Genomic DNA, 21161 nt, shown 5'->3' with positions numbered 1-21161 from the left:
ACGGTGAAGAGAAGATGGTTTCCCAATGGAACACAACAAGATATCACGTCGGATTATATGACTCCCCTCCATGGCGTCCCCCATGCTTCCATACATCAAATGTTTGTTCAGTATTCTGATGATGGGGTTGTTACAGTCAATTTCCCAAAGGAGCCACTCTTATTCACATGATCATACACACATATCAAATATATGTGTGTGTATGTGTCTATCTATCTTTCTATATATATTCTTTTCATTGATTATTATTATTTTAGAATTAACGATTATTATTCAAGTGTTTATGATTATGATTTGTTTTATATTTCTATCATGGATTAAAAAAATATATTGTTTCCTTTCTAAATTTAATAAGAAATTAGAGAAAGACTCTCGGTAGTAAATTAATTAAATATTTAACGTATACATGCAACTGGAGTGAGGTCCCATGTGTGCGCACGATCTGTATATGTGCACACATATACATGAAGAATTTCAAGTAAAAACATATATTAATCAATTAATTTGGGTGACTTTTCTTTTTTAATTTGAGCAGTGACTTTTCTTTTTTAATTTGAGCATACAAATCAAATATTATCAAAGGAGGTTATATGAAAAGATAAGCATTATATAAAACCCCGAGAAATATAATGCTGGCGAAAATTAACACTTGACTGGTAGTAAGTAGTCTTGGGGCTGATTGCGCCTGATATCCAACCCTTGAAGCCTTAGAAACATTACCACTCGCCAAAAAAAAAACCTTATGAAATCGGCCTCCTTGCCCGACCGACGCATTATTGTTGGTATGATCCCACATCAACTCCATAAAAAATTTTGAACATCGAACAAAGGTGTACTCATGAAAAAGTTCATTCTGCCCAGAAATGGAGGGGTTGTTTTTTGTGCGTGGCAAAAAACTTAAAAGGGGATAATAAACATGACAAGTAAGTAGTATCCAAAATTATAAAACTCGAGTCAAACTCGTCTACATGCCCAAAATATATTCTCAAACCAAGTAAAAGCGTGAATTCTTTGTTTAAGCTACTCAGCAAACCACTTGCAAGTATATATTATTGTTTGCAATAGTTTAAAGCTAAGCCGATCGAGTCACTGAGCTTCAGTCATTTAACTCAGAAGTGATAAACCATATTGCTGTATTCCAAATCCCAAAATTACAGAAAAAAGAGGAACCAAACGTAGGTCGAACAACTAAACTTTAATCGTTAAAAAATTAAAAACCTACGCAACTCCAATTCAGAAAGATTCGCTAATTACCTTTACCTGATTTTTTGTGTGTCTAGAAATAGGGTGAAACTCCAAGCAATGGTTTCATGGCAGCCAATTCATGTTGCAGGAAATTGTAGATGGATTCAGTTGTCATGGAAGCTACTCTAATCACAACTCCAGTCCCCTGACATGCTAACAGAGAGTTAATGTATTTCCCTGACCATCTTCGACTAGATCAAGAGTTAATATACTTTTCCGGATCATCTTCAAATAATCAATAGTTAATATAATTTTCTATGGGTGACCTACTTATCGGAGGCCGGAGCTTTCAAAAGAAGTATTCCAGAAGATTGTATATCAAGCATTTCAATTAATACATGGAATACAATTAAGAATTGTATTACGCACCTTTGGGCCAAACACACTGCAAGAAGCAATAAATCTTGGTTTTGGAAAACATTTATCACCTCCTGATCTGATAGAAGGGACATGAAGTTGCTCCGACATTAATTTCTTGACATCTTCCTGGATCTGATGCTGGACATGTTTCAATTTAGGCCTAAAACCACGAATACAAACACATGATTAAGCCACATAATTCTCATTCTTGTGTCAAAAAGAAACCCGCACACTTACAGAGTTCCTACCCCAAGAGCACTATCATAGCTATTGATTGGTAATCTTGCAGGTGGTCAGAAATACTGCCATGATTTCCTTGCTCTAACAAAGCCTGTGTCAAGTTAGAATCAATCAACCAATTTCGAGGGAATAATATATAATCAAAGAATTCCCAACGATATCAAGACATTTCATAAGAGAAAGTGACAGCATCAGATTAATGTTAATAGGCAATTTTGCAAGGATGCGCAAATTCAAAGTACATGTAAAAATAATCCCAAGGAGTATTTGCTTATATCATACCAATCATAGATTTTTGACACATGTTCCCCTTAAAAGGTTATGGCTGGAATAAGAAAAGTACCGTGTCAAGAAACACAGGCTCATCCCCTTTCGTGAGAATCCGATTAGTACTCTTGTAAAAAGAAAATTCCCATTTTTCTCCCCTCTCATGACGACCACTGGTAATCCAATCAACAAGAAGCAAGCTCGACTCAGGAACAACTTTGAAAATTTGCAATTGAGAATACTTTGCAGTGGAAAAGCACGTGACTGGGTCTGGAATTACAGCAAGAAGAGCGTCCTGCCCAATACTAGCCTACTGCATGGCATAGATTAACTTCTGTTTGTTTAAAGTGACATACACAATGGCAAAAGTGAAAACATATATAAAGTAACGATGTACTCACCAAAGGGCCAAAGGGCACCTTGTGACCTGAAATAAAAACTAGCATAAAAATGCCTAAATATCATTTTCCTCTCATTCGAGATGATAACATTTTTAGTTCCTGATTTCACCCAAAACAAATCCATGTCCCCCGTGTGTAGCTCACAGAATAGTCCCTGAGCATTTCACATTTTTTTAACAGACATCGCCTTTGCCACCAACTTCTGTCAAAATCCAAAGAAACAACCCCATATGCTCACAAATGAGTTTATCTTCCTAAAATTGGGTGTGGCAGTTGCAATTTTTAGTCTTTTCTGTATATCCCAAAAGGATTTTGTTTCTCGCATTACAACATCGGTCCACTATTTTCTAAGAATATCGGGTCTCTCCCTCATGAAAATACATGTCCTCTCGTAAGTAATAATTATGAGGATGAAATCTGTTTCAGGGATAAAATTAAGGACTAAAAACGTAATCGTCCTATACCTCAAAGTGTAATATTATGAGTCCAAGCAAATCATACACAAATGTGAGAACAAGTGGTTCGACCAAATTTCATACTTGACAAAAAAAAAAAAACAAGTTTCACCTCCAATTTTTGTTCAGAACACTTGGATCCGACACACTTGTATACCTGCACACTCAAGTTTTTTTTTAAAAAAAAATCAGCAAATGGTATTCAATAACCACACCTCCATCGCCAAAATTTAACCTTTAACCCATTAACAGATAGATTCTAGTATTCAAGAAATGACAGCAAAACACAAGACCTTGGTAGAAGATTGGGTGGTCAAAACTGCCGTACAGCCATCCCCCACCGTAATCTCACACCCAATAGAATCACCCTACTTATTTGAACACCAAGCAATTAAGCAACTTCATACAAAACACCCATGTCAAGGAATGTAATGATAACATACAGAGACGATGCCTCCGCCATAGGTGATGGTGTAAATCCAGACAGCATCTGTTTGAGCGGGTCCCACCTGTGGAAAACATCAAGAACGTGAGAATCCCGCGTGTTGCTTGCAGAATCAAGAACTGAGAATCAGAGAGGGAACCCGAGATTGACCTTGTTGGGAATGATGAATTTGAGAGGGTACTTGGAAATGCATCGCGTCACCGTTGATTTGCCACCGACCCTCTCCACAACCACCTTCCCTCTTTCCATCAGCTCTCTTTGTATTGAATGTGAATTCGCCACTCGCTGAGAGTGGACCAGCTAGCAATGGCGATCAGCTGTGAAAAGTCGCCGACAACTCGAAGCGCTACGTGCACAGAAAATCAAGTATTTTATATTCATAGTGATTAGCTTGATATTCACTTCAAATTCTATTTTTTTTTCTCTAAAATCGGTTGAAAATGGTATTTTCCAGTGTTCTGAAAACATAAATTTATATTTAAAAACATTTCTTTTATTTAAATTTTTTTTAAAAAAAAACTTGATAAAGAGACGTTAATATTAATTAACAAATCACTAATGGTTTTAAAGAAATTTCTTTGATTACTTGAATTTTATAAATTTATAGGAAATTATTAACGGAAAATTACAATTTTAGTTATTATTTGTATTTTAATCTTGTAATTTGTTAAAATTTTATTTTCATACAATAACTTGGATTTTTTGTCTTAAACCCTTTTTGCCCAAAACCATTAAATTTATCGAACATGGTTTATTTGACATTGATTTTATCCTACGTGTAAGGCCCGAGATTATATCATTTTAATCCGAAATTATTTAATTTACGAATTTTGGAATGATGAATTAGATTCCATGGTTTTTGTAATTAATTAGGATTGAAATGGAATTAAAAAGAGTTATTGAGGACCAAATTACAAATAGTGAAGATTTCAGGGGCTAAAGTGCAATTATGGATTGAGTGAGACACTTGTCTCCACCATGTAATTGGATATATAATTGCTTTCATTCTTTCATACTTTCAACAGCAACAACCGAGCAAAATTTCCATAGAATCCCTTCAAGTTCTTCATATACTAGAATTGTGATTTTGAAAGATCCGGCCTTCAGATTTTCGATCTGAGCATAGCTCTGTGATCCTCTCGTCAATAGCTTCAAAAGGACGTAAGTTTTATTATGTTTTATCATGATTCAAAAATTATGATATTGGAGTAATTATTATTTGATCATCATTATGTGTTCTGGGAATACTAGAGATCGTAGAATCGAAGTCAGATCGAAGAACAAGTTGATTTTGGAATTGTTATGATTTTCTAATTTTATCGATTGAAATTGAACAGATTTGGATTATGGATTGATTACAGATTGTAACGGATATGGGTTATGGTTTGTAATTGATATATGTTGCTATTGTATTGACGGGGATATCGTGATTGTGCCGTTATGCCGTTGATTTGAATTAAATTCAGATTGATCAGATTCGGTATTGAATTGTGAATGGAATGTTGATATTGCTATTCTCGATATGTCATTTCAGATTTATAGAGACGGTCTTGAGTTCAGCACTTATATTGCTTCAGACCGAGACTACGAAAGAAAGGTATAAGTCAATGTCGAACCCGGGATAATGACTCGAGTTAGATATAACTTGAGTTTCCCTAAACCACATACTTATTGTTATTATATGCATTGATTTGAATTGATATGCTTGTTCTATTGATTTATAGAAAGCGTGATTAGACGATTGGTCTTGTGACAGAGGTGCCAGACTGTGATAGAGTAGTCACTGGCCCATTGCACATTGTCACAGAGGAGTTATTGGCGGAGGTGCCAAAGTCTTTGACGGATAGGTCAAGACACTAGATGTTTGGTTTATATCGATGTTTGATTAGGAGTGGATTTACTTCTATTACTGAGATTCGATATAGTATGCCAACGTCTGGAAACCGGGATCCCTAGACTAGGAATGAGTCTAGTCTGAGCTATAGAGTCACGAGTTATTTACAGTTTTATATCGATTTATGTTTTCAGATTTAATACATGTGATTGATATTTGTTTCATGCTTTTGTATCGATTATATGATTGCATGTTTTGTTGATTTATACTGGGATGTATTTCTCACCGGAATTATCCGGCTGTTGTCGTGTTTGTATGTGTGCATGGCAACAGGTGGGACAGGATCAGGGTCAAAGAGATGAGGAGAGATCGTGATTAGAGTGGAGACTACGGACTTCGATGTAAATAGGGTTTGAACACTTGATAATTAGTTGTTGAACCTTAGATTTAGATGAATGTATGTTGTACAAGACTTGTACTTTTATACTGATATGTATATTAGATTAATTCCATTATGTTCCGCGCTATATTAAAAAAAAAAAAGAATTTAGACCCAGATTAATTACATTGATCCAATTATCCCAATGACGATTAAGAAGATGATTAGCGTCCGAGTCCCCACAACAGTTGGTATCAGAGCAGTAAGTTCCTTAGATAGAAGCTAGTGAGCGGGGTAGATTGAGTTTTCTTTCCTGTTTTAGATTGCTAGCATGATTACTGCTTTTATTATTACATATTTACCTGATTATCTGATTTGATTGGTAAACTGTATTAATTGAGAATGAATCAGAACCGATTCTTGATCAGCAGTAAGATGATCGGAGGTGAGACTGAATTGAAACAGATTTGTTGTATTGGGTTACTAATCCTTTTGATAATTAGGTATGCCTCCTCGAAGAATCCCAGAACATGGCTGTACCTCTGCAAATCCGATGGATGTGACAGCAACACCAATGGAAACCTTGCTGAAGAGATTTCTGTCGTTCCATCCACCGACGCTGAAGGGTACTGAGACTTCAGTTGATTGCGAGAGTTGGTTAGATGACATTGAGATGCTGTTTGACTCTTTGGACTACACTGATGAGCGGAGAGTGAAACTGATAGGACACCAGTTGCATGATGTTGCTAAGAACTGGTGGATTACGACCAAGAGGGCCTTGGAGCAACGAGGTACGCCTATTACCTGGAATGTCTTCAAAACCGAATTCTATCAGAGATTTTTCCCTGTGTCATACAGAAAGGATAAAGTGCTGAGTTTGCGAATCTGAGACAAGGGCAGTTGAACATTGAGGAATATGTGTCTAAATTCTTTACACTACTACGATTTGCTCCACATGTGGCCGAGAACGACGAAGCTGTTGCTGATCAGTTCATCAATGGCCTGAATCCTGAAATCTTTACACTGGTGAACACTGGACGACCGAACAACTTTGCTGATGCCCTGAACAGAGCAAAGGGAGCAGAAGCTGGTCTGATGAGACAGAAGGACTATTTGAAAGCCAGAGGAAGACAGTTTAAGAAGTCTGGCAGCAGTTCTTCCAGTTCCAGTGGCTCGAGACAGACTGGTCAGAGCCAAAGTTATACAGGACCTTATTGCAGCACGTGTGGAGGGAGACATTCCACAGAGCAGTGCCGAGGAGTGTTTGGCAGTTGCCGTATTTGCGGACAGCAGGGACATTTTGCTAGAGTATGTCCCCAGAGAGGTTCTCAGGGATCCCAGGGAGCAGAGTCATCTGGATCAGTGGCTCAGACAGGGAGACGACCCTCAGCTGTTCATTCTTTCCAGCCAGCACCATCTACCCAGTCACATCAGAGGCCAGGAGGAAGCCAGACAGTGAGCCAGCCTCCTAGACAGCAGGCCAGGGTGTTCGCTTTGACTGAGGAGCAGGCACAGGACGCACCTGATGACGTTGTTGCAGGTAACTGTTTTATTTCTGGTTATCCTGCATATGTATTGATTGATACTGGTGCATCGCATACATTTATTTCTGAGAGATTTGCATTGATGCATGCATTGCCTGTTGAGTCCCTATCTACTGTAGTATCTGTTTCTTCTCCTTTGGGGAAAGGTTTGATATCCGTGACTTCGGTTAGATCTTGTGTGCTACAGTATGACGGACATGAGATTGAGCTAGACTGTATTGTACTTGGGTTGTCTGATTTTGACTGTATTATCGGTATTGATATGCTGACCAAGTACAGAGCTACAGTTGATTGTTTCCACAAGATTGTACGATTCAGACCTGAGATGGCTGAGGAATGGAAATTTTACGGTAAGGGTTCTCGAGCCCGAATTCCTTTGATATCTGCTATGAATATGACTCGATTATTGCAGAAAAGAGCGGATGGATTCCTTGTCTATTCAGTTGATTTACTGAAATCGAGTCCATCATTGGCGGATTTGCCAGTGGTTTGCGAGTTTGCTGATGTCTTCCCAGATGAGATTCCTGGTTTGCCTCCGATTCGAGAGATAGACTTCAGCATTGAGTTGATGCCAGGTACAGTTCCGATTTCCAGAGCTCCGTACAGAATGGCACCGATTGAGTTGAAAGAGTTGAAAGAACAGTTGGAGGACTTACTGGCCAAGGGTTACATCAGACCGAGTGTATCTCCTTGGGGTGCTCCAGTATTATTTGTGAGGAAGAAAGACGGTTCTATGAGACTTTGCATTGACTATCGACAACTGAACAAGGCTACGGTAAAGAATAAATATCCTTTGCCTCGTATTGATGATTTATTTGATCAGTTGCAGGGTTCTTCTGTATATTCCAAGATTGATTTGAGATCTGGATACCATCAGCTGAGAGTCAGGGATTCCGATATCTCAAAAACAGCATTCAGAACCAGGTATGGACATTACGAGTTTATTGTCATGCCGTTTGGTTTGACGAATGCACCGGCTGTATTTATGGGATTAATGAACCGTGTGTTTCAGAAGTATCTCGATGATTTTGTGATTATATTCATTGATGATATTCTGATTTACTCCAAGAATATGATTGAGCATGCAGAACATTTGAGAACTGTGTTGAAAATTCTGAGAACTGAGAAATTGTATGCTAAACTGTCAAAATGTGAGTTCTGGTTGAGACAGGTAGTATTTCTGGGTCATATCATATCCGGAGATGGTATATCAGTTGATCCCAGCAAGGTTGAGGCTGTGATTTCTTGGCCGAGACCGACATCAGTGCCAGAGATTCGCAGTTTTATGGGTTTGGCAGGATATTACCGTCGGTTTATTAAAGATTTCTCGAGCATTGCCAAACCGATTACTCAGTTAACTCAGAAGAATGCTCCGTTTGTGTGGTCAGAAGACTGTGAGTCCAGTTTTCTGGAATTGAAGAAAAGATTGACCAGTGCACCGATACTGACTATCCCCTCAGGTACTGGTGGATTTGTTGTATATTGTGACGCTTCTCACAGAGGTTTGGGTTGTGTTTTGATGCAGCGAGGCCATGTCATTGCCTATGCTTCGAGACAGTTGAAGCCACATGAAACTCGCTACCCAATTCATGATCTTGAATTGGCGGCCATTGTATTTGCATTGAAGATATGGCGACACTACCTCTACGGTGAGAAATTTGAGATCTATTCTGATCACAAAAGCTTGAAATATCTGTTTTCACAATCAGAACTGAATATGAGGCAAAGAAGATGGCTTGATTTGCTGAAAGATTTCGATTGTGAAATCAAGTACTATCCGGGAAAGTCTAATGCAGCAGCTGATGCACTGAGTCGTAAGGTATGTTCTTTATCCTTATCGACAATAGGTGTTTCAAATTTGATAGAAGAATGCTGTTTGTCTGGATTAGCATTTGAAACAGATTGTCAGCCTCTGAGATTGTATGCTATTCAAGTTGAACCAGAGCTGATGTTGAGAATTAAAGCGGCTCAGGAAGTGGATCAGAATGTGCAGAAATCGATTGAGATGGTCAGATCAGGTCATCGATCAGAATATCAGGTACGTGATGATGTACTGTATGTGAATAATCGTATTGTTGTGCCAGATGTTCCAGATTTGAGACATCGGATATTGTCAGAAGCGCACAGCAGTCGATTTAGCATTCATCCTGGTGGCAGAAAGATGTACAATGATTTAAAGGCACAGTTTTGGTGGAAACAGATGAAATCTGATGTCACAGAGTGTGTGTCAAAGTGTCTGAATTGCCAACAGGTAAAAGCAGAAAGAAAGAAACCAGGAGGTCTACTGCACAGCTTGTCTATTCCTGAATGGAAATGGGATCACATTTCCATGGATTTTGTGACGCAGTTACCGCGATCCTCCCGAGGTTGTGATGCGATTTGGGTCGTGATTGACCGATTGACCAAATCAGCATGCTTTATTCCGTATCAGATGACATACAGGTATGACCAGATGGCTGAGATCTATGTCAGAGAAGTGGTCAGATTGCACGGAGTGCCGAAGTCGATTGTATCAGACCGTGATCCTCGGTTCACTTCGCACTTTTGGCAGAGTTTGCAGCAGGCTCTAGGTACGAAGTTACATCTGAGTACCGCATATCATCCACAGACTGACGGACAGTCAGAGCGGACTATCCAGACATTGGAAGATATGCTGAGAGCCGTAGTGCTTGATTTTAGCACTAGTTGGCAAGATGCATTGCCACTTTGTGAGTTTTCGTACAACAACAGCTATCAGACGAGTATTGAGATGGCACCGTTTGAAGCATTGTACGGCAAGAAATGCAGATCCCCTTTGTATTGGGACGATGTCTCTGAGGTACCTGAGATTGGACCTGATATGATCAGAGATATGACTGAGAAAGTGAAACTGATTCAGAAGAGAATGAAGACTGCTCAAGACAGACAGGCCAAATATGCCAATGCTCGACGGAGACCGTTGGTATTTGAGGCAGGAGACCGAGTATTCCTGAAGATTTCACCTTTCAGAGGAGTTGTCAGATTTGGCAAAAAAGGAAGCTGTCTCCACGATATATTGGGCCGTATGAGATTCTCGAGAAGATAGGAGATCGTGCCTATCGACTTGCATTACCGCCTTCTCTATCTGGAATACATGATGTCTTTCATATATCTATGTTACGGAAATATCTCCCCGATGATTCCCATATTATCCAGCCAGACGAGGCTGAGCTTGACGAGTCTCTGAGTTATATTGAGAAATCGGTTCAAATTATTGATCGTAAAGAAAAGCAACTCAGAACGAAGACCCTCCCACTTGTAAAAGTCCAGTGGACTCGTCATGGCATTGAAGAAGCTACTTGGGAGACTGAATCAGATATGAGACAGGAATTCCCAGAGTTATTCCACTGATGTGAGTTTACTAATTCAGTTTGTGTTATTTCTGGTTGGATTGCCTGTGTTATGATTGCTTGAGATTTCGAGGACGAAATCATGTCTCAGAGGGGGAGAATTGTAAGGCCCGAGATTATATCATTTTAATCCGAAATTATTTAATTTACGAATTTTGGAATGATGAATTAGATTCCATGGTTTTTGTAATTAATTAGGATTGAAATGGAATTAAAAAGAATTATTGAGGACCAAATTGCAAATAGTGAAGATTTCAGGGGCTAAAGTGCAATTATGGATTGAGTGAGACACTTGTCTCCACCATGTAATTGGATATATAATTGCTTTCATTCTTTCATACTTTCAACAGCAACAACCGAGCAAAATTTCCATAGAATCCCTTCAAGTTCTTCATATACTAGAATTGTGATTTTGAAAGATCCGGCCTTCAGATTTTCGATCTGAGCATAGCTCTGTGATCCTCTCGTCAATAGCTTCAAAAGGACGTAAGTTTTATTATGTTTTATCATGATTCAAAAATTATGATATTGGAGGAATTATTATTTGATCATTATTATGTGTTCTGGGAATACTAGAGATCGTAGAATCGAAGTCAGATCGAAGAACAAGTTGATTTTGGAATTGTTATGATTTTCTAATTTTATCGATTGAAATTGAACAGATTTGGATTATGGATTGATTACAGATTGTAACGGATATGGGTTATGGTTTGTAATTGATATATGTTGCTATTGTATTGACGGGGATATCGTGATTGTGCCGTTATGCCGTTGATTTGAATTAAATTCAGATTGATCAGATTCGGTATTGAATTGTGAATGGAATGTTGATATTGCTATTCTCGATATGTCATTTCAGATTTACAGAGACAGTCTTGAGTTCAGCACTTATATTGCTTCAGACCGAGACTACGAAAGAAAGGTATAAGTCAATGTCGAACCCGGGAGAATGACTCGAGTTAGATATAACTTGAGTTTCCCTAAACCACATACTTATTGTTATTATATGCATTGATTTGAATTGATATGCTTGTTCTATTGATTTATAGAAAGCGTGATTAGACGATTGGTCTTGTGACAGAGGTGCCAGACTGTGATAGAGTAGTCACTGGCCCATTGCACATTGTCACAGAGGAGTTATTGGCGGAGGTGCCAAAGTCTTTGACGGATAGGTCAAGACACTAGATGTTTGGTTTATATCGATGTTTGATTAGGAGTGGATTTACTTCTATTACTGAGATTCGATATAGTATGCCAACGTCTGGAAACCGGGATCCCTAGACTAGGAATGAGTCTAGTCTGAGCTGTAGAGTCACGAGTTATTTACAGTTTTATATCGATTTATGTTTTCAGATTTAATACATGTGATTGATATTTGTTTCATGCTTTTGTATCGATTATATGATTGCATGTTTTGTTGATTTATACTGGGATGTATTTTTCACCGGAATTATCCGGCTGTTGTCGTATTTGTATGTGTGCATGGCAACAGGTGGGACAGGATCAGGGTCAAAGAGATGAGGAGAGATCGTGATTAGAGTGGAGACTACGGACTTCGATGTAAATAGGGTTTGAACACTTGATAATTAGTTGTTGAACCTTAGATTTAGATGAATGTATGTTGTACAAGACTTGTACTTTTATACTGATATGTATATTATATTAGTTCCATTACGTTCCGCGCTATATTAAAAAAAAAAAGAATTTAGACCCAGATTAATTACATTGATCATATTATCCCAATGACGATTAAGAAGATGATTAGCGTCCGAGTCCCCACACTACGTGACATATCTGACAAGAATTAAACTTATATTACTCAAATTAAAATTAATCGGATAAAAAATAAATAACAATTAATGCAAAACGATCACTAATACTTCAAAAAGAAAGGATAATGGTTTTTTTATGTGTATTTTAATGTATGTAATATAAGTTTTATTCTTTTTACATGAATCGCGTAGGAGAGTATCGATATCAAATAAGTAATATTATGTGGATTTAGTGGTTTCGGAAAAAAAATCAAATAAAAAAAATACAAATTACCTGTTGAAAATCAAACTTTGTCAAGTTACAAAACTAAAACCTAAAACATGTCTACTTACAATATTAAACATTTCGAAAAAACAAAACTTACAATATTAAAATTATAATTTTATATTTATTAAATATTGTTTTTATCTATTGTTTGAATTAAAATAATAAATTTTATAATAAAAATTTTAAAAAAATTTCCACGCTTAAAGCCGTTTAATATTTTCTTAAAAAGAAAACCACGTTTAATCATATAAAACTTGATTACTGACTCTTCACGTTTTTTTAGTACTTTGGTATTTTATTTACCCAATTTAATTTATCCCCCATATTTGAATAGTTTGATAAATAAATTTTAATTTCAAAATATTTTTTTAAATAGTATTTGTTAATTAATATCAAGCATTTATATGATCTCCCACATATTCAGCTTTGAGTATTTGTGTAATATTGTTCTGTCTTATTTTTAAATCTTTCAATCTTATTTTTAAGAACATATGATTTGTAATTGTTTTTTAAATTAATTTTTAAATAATTCATCATCTTTAAAATTTATTTTAATTTATTTTTTGTATAGATTAATAATTTTATTTTTTATTATATAGGGGTTGAGAGTTTTATCGCTATCACATATAATTAAACACAGACTTCTCAAAAAAGTTTATGTCACTGTGTTACAAGTGAAAATGCTTAATTACATTAATATATTAATTATTAAATATTTTTTAAAAAAACTCAATAATAAAATAAAATATACCATGATTTTCTTTGGCTGTTGGTGTTGTTCTTGGTAAGAATTATATAATTTCACGACGTGAGCTGTAAAAAAATAATTGGAAAAATATTTTTATTTAATGTGCTAGCGAGGAAACAAGACTTCTGACATAGAAATTTGTCGGCTATAGATCATCTTTATTAACTTGATCTTATCTTATTTTTCTATATTCCACAATGCATGTGTTAAAAAATAGTTAATTATTATTTTTTAAAAAATAGTTAATTAATTTGTCAAAAATATTTTGTTTATCGATTAAGGATTAAGTATATGGTTTTCTAAAGCAGTTTTCGGAGCAATTTTTTTAATCTTTTATGTGGATTAAGATAAACATAAAATAAGATTAAAATATACACATAAAATAAATTTAAAAAAAACAAAATTTGAAAAAGATAACAATCGATCAATAAATTAAAAAATCAATTAACCAAACAGTTTACCTTGATACCTGATTTATTACAATATCAAAATAACCTAACATTAAAAGCAAAATTCAAGCGTCTCTTTAGCACCACAAAATCACAAAATGATAATGAAGAGCATGCCAATAAACCTCACAAATTATTTAATAATTTGACAAGAAGTGAGAATCCTATCAAATTTGACATTCAATCAATTTCAAGATCAGTATCTAAAGTAGAAACCGCAAAAAAAATATATTGGTTTCTAATTTAGAGAACGTCGTAAATGTGGTCGCTAACGTTATTGATGCCAATCAAATCGGTCGTTAATCGATCAGTCTCTATTTTGGCGGTCTCTAATCCACGTTTTTCTTGTTGTGTGCCCCAAAAATCGACGAAATATTCTCTTTGTATTTATAGTGTAGTGACATAAATATCAAGATAATACTAATTTGATCGTGACTTGTGAAATACATCATCATCTCATATATTAATATTAATGTTGGCAAAAAATTGTGTGAGACGATCTCACGAGTCGTATTTTGTGAGACGGATCTCTTATTTGGGTCATCCATGAAAAAGTATTATTTTTTATGCTAAGAGTATTACTTTTTATTGTGAATATCGGTAGGACTAACCCGTCTCACAGATAAAGATTCGTGAAACCGTTTCACAACTCATTAATGTTTGCTAAAATATTACATGCCACGATAAGAATCCCATAATTATTTCAAGATTCTTGATCATGACAAAAACAAATATATATCTTTAAACATCAATATTTCAAGTATCTGTCTTATAAAACAAAATTCTAAACCAAAATAAAGTAATTATAGTCGAAAAAATTGGATGGCGGCTCCAAGAATTGTCCCCGAGGAAACCCCAAAGGCTCATATATTCACACTGAGAGTCCCGAATGCAGGGATTTTGAACAAAAGGAACGCACGTGTGAGAGTGTGAGACGAGAATCATTTGCACATAACTGTGAGGAGAAAATTGTCTTCGAATGGAGGAACCTCACGGTATGTTGCGTCCGATTATATTTCTCCCTTGAATGTCCCTCATGCTGCTATAGATCGGATGTTGGTTCGATATTATGCTGGGGCTGTTAAGGTCATTTTCCCCAAGGAGCTACCAGCTTAATTAAATTCATTAATTAAAATTAACAACATTCTTATTTATATAATAAACGCAGTATATATTATAATAAACACAAACATACGGGTCTCTGTGTGTATATATATGTTGTTTATGTAGGGAAATATTCCGTTTAACATAAATTAACTGTAAAAGTTGTGTGTATCAGATTTAAATGTTGTCACAGCTACCAATATGTGTGAGTATATATGTTGGTATAAATTTTATATAATGTATTATTTTACGTCACGTATTTATTTTTAATATATAATTAGTGCCAGCTGGTAGCTAGCTAGTAATTAGTATGATTTCGAACACATGCAACCCCTCGCCCCCTACCTCTTAATTGTGGACTGTGCTGGTCAGGTCCCATGTGTGCGTGCGTTTACACGACAGACGCAAGACTCCAAGTGAAGAAGCCCCCCCAATCAGTTGACATGAAATTCATCAAAAGTTTGCGTTGGGAATCAGCGCAGCCAAAAGAGCAATTTTCTGGACAATTTTCACTAATTTAACACTACACTATGTACGCAACTCATAACTCCATCCTATAGTACAAATACGAGACACATTACATGAGATACAGATGATCTAGTTGTACATGTTTCCCCCACAATTTTCGCCTGCCGATGACATATATCGATATCTTTTCGAATATAAATCCGAGATCTTTTCACTGATCTCGGCATCTCCTAGCTCAGCTGCCTGCCTATGCAATTCAATTTTGAACATCTAACAATCTATAGAGTACACAAAAGCCATACTCACAATTTAAATCTTGCCGATTATGATAATGATTAATTCGACTCGGGATTGGGACCACTCGGGACTTCGTGTGCAGCAGAATGAAATCCTCGATCCGCATTCTCATGATCCGTCTGTTTCTTGGAAGGAGACGGCTCACCTTTTCTATGATGAACACTAGTTTTCATTCGATGCAGCCTCATCATCATGGAGGAGGAGTCGCTGCCTGCAGCTTCAGAATGTTGCCGGAGAATTCTTCCCTTCGAAATCGAAGTAGACTCCAATAGAACTGGAAAAGTGGTCAATAGTACCATCAAAACAAGCAAAAGATTTTTTGTGCTGGTTTTTGCCATGAAAAAACTGTGACCGGCCAAGATAATCCACCCCAGATTGTAAACCAAAAGATCAACATCCATTAACCGAGTGGATCGCCAATTTGAATAATATATAAGAAAATAACAAGATGTGAGAATAAAATTTAGGATATAATTTAGTGGGAAGGAGATTTTGGATTATGGGAGTCTCTCAAAACCACATAGCTTGATGGAAGAAGGCTTGCATGATATCCTTAGAAATGACAAAACTATATATCAGCGTCATGTGACTAGTTCTTTTTCTTTGCATAGCGGTCCTTCTACATTTAACATTTACAAATTTAGACCTCAATGTTGAAATACCCTCGATCTCATTTTTCTTTTTATTAGCTAGTGTCTATGTAATGTTATATATTTTTAATATAAAAATGTTTGATAATTCATATCAAAATTAATTTTAATAAATTGGAGTAAGTATAATTAACGATTAGCCACCACCATGTGGTTCACTGAAATAATCGTCTTCATTATTGCACACGAGAGATGTCAAAGTAAGAATATAGATGAATAATTGATCGAGTTCAATATAATCTTAAGGTATTGTCTCAAGTATATATCCGAAATCCACAATTATTCTTCTACGTGGGATTCATGTTGTTTTTTTAAGCCACTCGGGGCGATACCATAAGGCACATACATGTTTACTCGATGAAACTAGAACACAATGAACTTGACTTGCTAGGTGCATCGATTTTAGCAAACAGCCAGAATATATAGCGACGGAGACATTAAATATTAGTATTGGCTTTTGACAGTTTGCTATGGACCACACCCTGCTAAAGCATATGGCTTTTAAATCAACGTCCCTTAGTTAGACGAAGACCTTGACTCAATTCACTTTACCATCAGCAATAATAAAGAAAAAAGTTAACAATTATTACATATTTTATATATATACAATATTGATATACTATCAACTTCTGTGCTAATCGACTAATTGTTGGAGTGATACTCATTTATTAAACACGATAAAGCATTGCAAAATTTTCAAAAAGGTAATGATATTTACACGGCATTTTATATTATTTACTATCACGTCCATAGGAAATCATAATATATCTTGATTGATAAGTGAAACTACATTATCTATAAAAAAAATATATATCTTACCAAGTTTTCATTTATTAGTAAAAGATAAATGGACAATAAAGTGAGGGGAAATGTGATAAAGGGTGGCAGAATGATGCTAACCTTTTCTTCTTGGACACTTTCCCAGCCATGAAATGCGTGTTCTTCGACTTGGAAATTGGAAATGCATTGGAAAATTACACGATTTATATATATATATATTCCTGTCATTTCCAATTGCATCGTGATTGATATAAAACAATGTATAACATAAAGGCCATGCAAAAAAGCAATATACGGGGCCGGGTTAATCTGGTGAAAAATTCACAAGTTGTCTCCTTGATTGAACGCAAGCGGGTCCCCCACTTCTTTGCTAATTAAGTCGCTCCATCGTGTACGTGTAATATGGTGAAAAGTACGTTAGAAAAAAGTGTTATATAACTATTTAAAATGATAAAATAATTCCAATGAATTAAGTGACGAATAAAACTATTTTTCGATTATTAATTAAGTGAATGTGAAATTAATTGAGTTCGAATTTTATCGAGGGAAAATATTGAATCGAAAAAATATGTATATGGAAGGTTTATTTCATTTGGGTAAGTTTTTGTTGTTGTATGATTTAGTTTTTCATAGTTTCAAGGCAAAAACTTGTGTGAGACGGTCTCACGGGCCGTATTTGTGAGACGAGTCTCTTATTTGGGTCATCCACGAAAAAGTATTACTTTTTATGCTAAGAGTATTACTTTTTATTGTGAATATGGGTAGGGTTGACCCGTCTCACAGATTAAAATCCGTGAGACGGAGACCCACTCTAGTTCCAAATACAACAAATCTTAAATAAATCAATTATTTAAAGTTGTTTATTTTGTATTAACTCAAAACTAAATCAATTATTCAAAAGATAAAATATATCATACTTGATATCATAAATATTGTCATCATGAGATCCTGTTTTTATCTTTTACGTCTATTGTGAAACGATATCATGGATCTAAATATATGAGATAGGTCGATTCAGTCCATATCTAGAATGATAAATAGTACTTTTGATATAAAAAATAATATTTTTCAAGTATTTTGTATGATATTTTTTAAATTTAATTTTAACATATGAAATCTTAATGGTTTTTTATTTTCCTAATTTGATTATGTATAATTTAATCGACACTATTATTGCACAAATAAATTAAATTTAAAAATTTGATATTAATTAGAAATCAAATATTGTGAATATTAAAAATTTCAATTTAATCTAAATAATTAAGAAAACGTCTTAAAAAGTATGAAAACATTGAAAGTTACGACTCAATGTCATTTTGATCAAGTTTTACTATCTAAAATTATTAAGAGGATAAAATGGAATACTGTAACAATGTTTTTAAATGATTATAATTTTTATCGAATATTTTAACGGAGAGGGTAATATGTAGAATAAATAATAATATTAAAAAAGATTTTTGTTATTTTATAAATTTATTTTAATTTCTTTGTAATCGTGATAAATTTCATGCAAGCTAGGTAAACATAATCGACCATAAAAATATTTTGGACATTGCAGCATTTGTTTTCTTATATAAAAAAACATTTTTCTTTAAATTTTCCACACAAGAAAACGAAATTTGCATATTGATTATTTTAAACTAATATTATCCTGACTTGAATAGATTAAAAAAAATAAATATAATAAAATATGATTATAAACATTATAATTTTAAAATTGTATGTTTTATATAATAGAATTTAATATATTAATATATATAATTGAATTTAAAATATAACCACATGATATCAAAATTTAGAAGGTGTTTGACACTTATTTAAAACAACTTATAAACTCTAGAAACTCGAAAACTATTTCAAGAACTCATAAAACTATAATATCTTATTTTAAAAATAAATTGTTAAAGTGTTGAAATAAACTTATTTAAACAACTTAAATTATTTGATATATTTGATATTATAAGATAATTTTATTATCAAAATAACAAAAAATAAAAATTATCATAAATGTTAAATTTATATTAAAAAATAAAACTATTTTATATTTATAATTTAGAAAAATTGATTTCAATTAAAAATTTATTTTAAAAAATAAAGTTAAACATCGACAACTGAATATATTTTATAATTATAAGTAACATCTAATAATAATTATAAATATTAATTATTATAACCCATAACCCAACAAATATTTACTACAATTTTATATTTAATATAATAATAATAATTATTTATTATTATGAATATTATACGATATGATAAAACTAATAGCCATGCATTATTTTTCTGTGACTTCAGAGGTTTCAGAGGTTTACAGAATAGGACTCAAAAATTAATTTTTACCTTTGTGATTTTGTGGATGAACCTCAATAAATGTCAATGATGATACCCCTGTAAGAGCTCGGGTCATAGATGACTCGGGATATCAGATGGATTCTCAAATTAGGGTCAATTTGCAGGATGGATTCTTCTGAAGCCGGACAGGTGCAAGCCCGGGCTCTACTCCCCGGGCAACCAGACGTCCGGGCTCTTATATAAGCCCCCGGTAGGTATTCTTACCGTGCCACCTCGATATGAGCGCCGCACTCGAGTACACTAGCAGAATTGGACGCGGGCGACCGTCCTATCTCTGACACCAATCCAAGTGGTTGACAAAGTCAGACAGGCAGGATGTGACTAGTGTATGATTTGACATGTCAGAATGTAGCCGCCCTACTATAATTAGTAGGTAGCACGAAGAACGAGGTCATCATTACTTCTCATACTATAAATACCAGGTGCTCTCTTTGCATTTGGGGATTCATTCATTTTTTTTATTGCCTACACTCTTACACCAATATCACAACCATCACTTGGTTACATTGGTCTTTTGTTGAGTCATACACTGACTTAAGCATCGGACAGGCCACGCCGGACACCCCTCCGGCGCCCATTCACGAGTTTCTTTCCTTGTGTGCAGGTTACAGCTGATGCCATATTACAGAGATATATCTCACTGCATTTATTCCCTTCATTATCTTGATAGCAGATCCGGTGGAGCATCCGAACCGGCTCGTCCATTTCACCAGGATAGCATCATTGGCGCCGTATGTGGGAATTTGAGCTCAAGACGTAGATATGGTTTCCATTCAAAAATAAGCCCAACTCTGCTTGGCAAAAATACAAGTCCGACCAGCTCGGCACTCAGATCTTATATGTGGAATTCATATGGGCTCAAAGCTCAGCAGCTATCCCGGATTGGCATGAAGATAATTTGCTATGTACTCAGTAGCATACAACTATATTAGTCACCTAATTTAGCTCAACCAGAGAAGTTTCACTCTATCGGAAATGAATTCAGATTCAGTATTTTCAGGTTAGTGATTTGGTTTTTAATAAAACTAATACATCAGGAAAAGCAAAGTCTTGAAAGTCCGGGAGATATGGCACATTATCCTAAGTCCGGGAGATATGAGGCCCCGACACCTTATCTTAAGTCCAGGGCTCCGTACCCTGGCCCGGGGACTCGTACCTCGGCCATCTGCTAAGTCCAGGGCTCCGTACTCTGGCTCGGGGCTCCGCACCTCGACCATTCCCAAGTCCCGGGACATGTTCCCCGGCCCAAGGCTCCGCACCTTGGTTATTTATAAGCCCAGGGTTCTCAAACCTGGCTCGGGGCTTCGCACCTCGACCATTCCCAAGTCCCGGGACATGTTCCCCGGCCCAAGGCTCCGCACCTTGGTTATTTATAAGCCCAGGGTTCTCAAACCTGGCTCGGGGCTCCGCACCTCGACCATTCCCAAGTCCCGGGACATGTTCCCCGGCCCAAGGCTCCGCACCTTGGTTATTTATAAGCCCAGGGTTCTCAAACCTGGCTCGGGGCTTCGCACCTCGACCATTCCCAAGTCCCGGGACATGTTCCCCGGCCCAAGGCTCCGCACCTTGGTTATTTATAAGCCCAGGGTTCTCAAACCTGGCTCGGGGCTCCGCACCTCGACCATTCCCAAGTCCCGGGACATGTTCCCTGGCCCAAGGCTCCGTACCTTGGTTATTTATAAGTCCAGGGATCCGTACCCTGGCTCGGGGCTCCATACCTCGACCATTTCGA

At 35.9% G+C, this 21161-nt stretch overlaps 1 protein-coding gene across 6 annotated transcripts; it reads right to left on the bottom strand.

Moving 5' to 3' along the window:
- Window positions 1-561: 561 nt before the first annotated feature.
- On the bottom strand, window positions 562-3793 carry LOC140985292 (urease accessory protein D). 6 transcript variants are annotated; one of them, XM_073453104.1, is made up of 9 exons: window positions 3564-3792; window positions 3412-3477; window positions 3262-3336; window positions 3081-3125; window positions 2189-2422; window positions 1854-1936; window positions 1615-1765; window positions 1261-1390; window positions 562-722 (listed from the first exon to the last, which is right to left on the bottom strand). In XM_073453104.1, exons 1-8 carry the CDS (start codon window positions 3660-3662, stop codon window positions 1277-1279), a joined length of 867 nt encoding a protein of 288 aa, XP_073309205.1. In that variant the 5' UTR covers window positions 3663-3792; the 3' UTR covers window positions 562-722; window positions 1261-1276. The 6 variants fall into 6 exon arrangements, with proteins under 6 accessions (XP_073309205.1, XP_073309206.1, XP_073309204.1 ...); XM_073453105.1 differs by lacking the exon at window positions 562-722 and adding an exon at window positions 747-853 and having other exon boundaries at window positions 3564-3793; XM_073453103.1 differs by lacking the exon at window positions 562-722 and having other exon boundaries at window positions 1117-1390.
- Window positions 3794-21161: the final 17368 nt, after the last annotated feature.

This window comes from Primulina huaijiensis, chromosome 9 (genome assembly GCF_012295235.1).
Source record: "Primulina huaijiensis isolate GDHJ02 chromosome 9, ASM1229523v2, whole genome shotgun sequence".
NCBI classification, from domain to species: domain Eukaryota; kingdom Viridiplantae; phylum Streptophyta; class Magnoliopsida; order Lamiales; family Gesneriaceae; genus Primulina; species Primulina huaijiensis.
This window is presented reverse-complemented; position numbering and strand designations above follow the sequence as displayed.

Coding starts and splice junctions, on each gene's coding strand:
- LOC140985292 (XM_073453105.1), bottom strand. CDS start 3,662: ATGGAAAGAGGGAAGGTGGTTGTGGAGAGGGTCGGTGGCAAATCAACG. Junction 3,126..3,261: donor CCACCCAATCTTCTACCAAG/GTCTTGTGTTTT, acceptor TTGAGTGTGCAG/GTATACAAGTGTGTCGGATC. Junction 1,391..1,614: donor GCAGTGTGTTTGGCCCAAAG/GTGCGTAATACA, acceptor TTAGCATGTCAG/GGGACTGGAGTTGTGATTAG.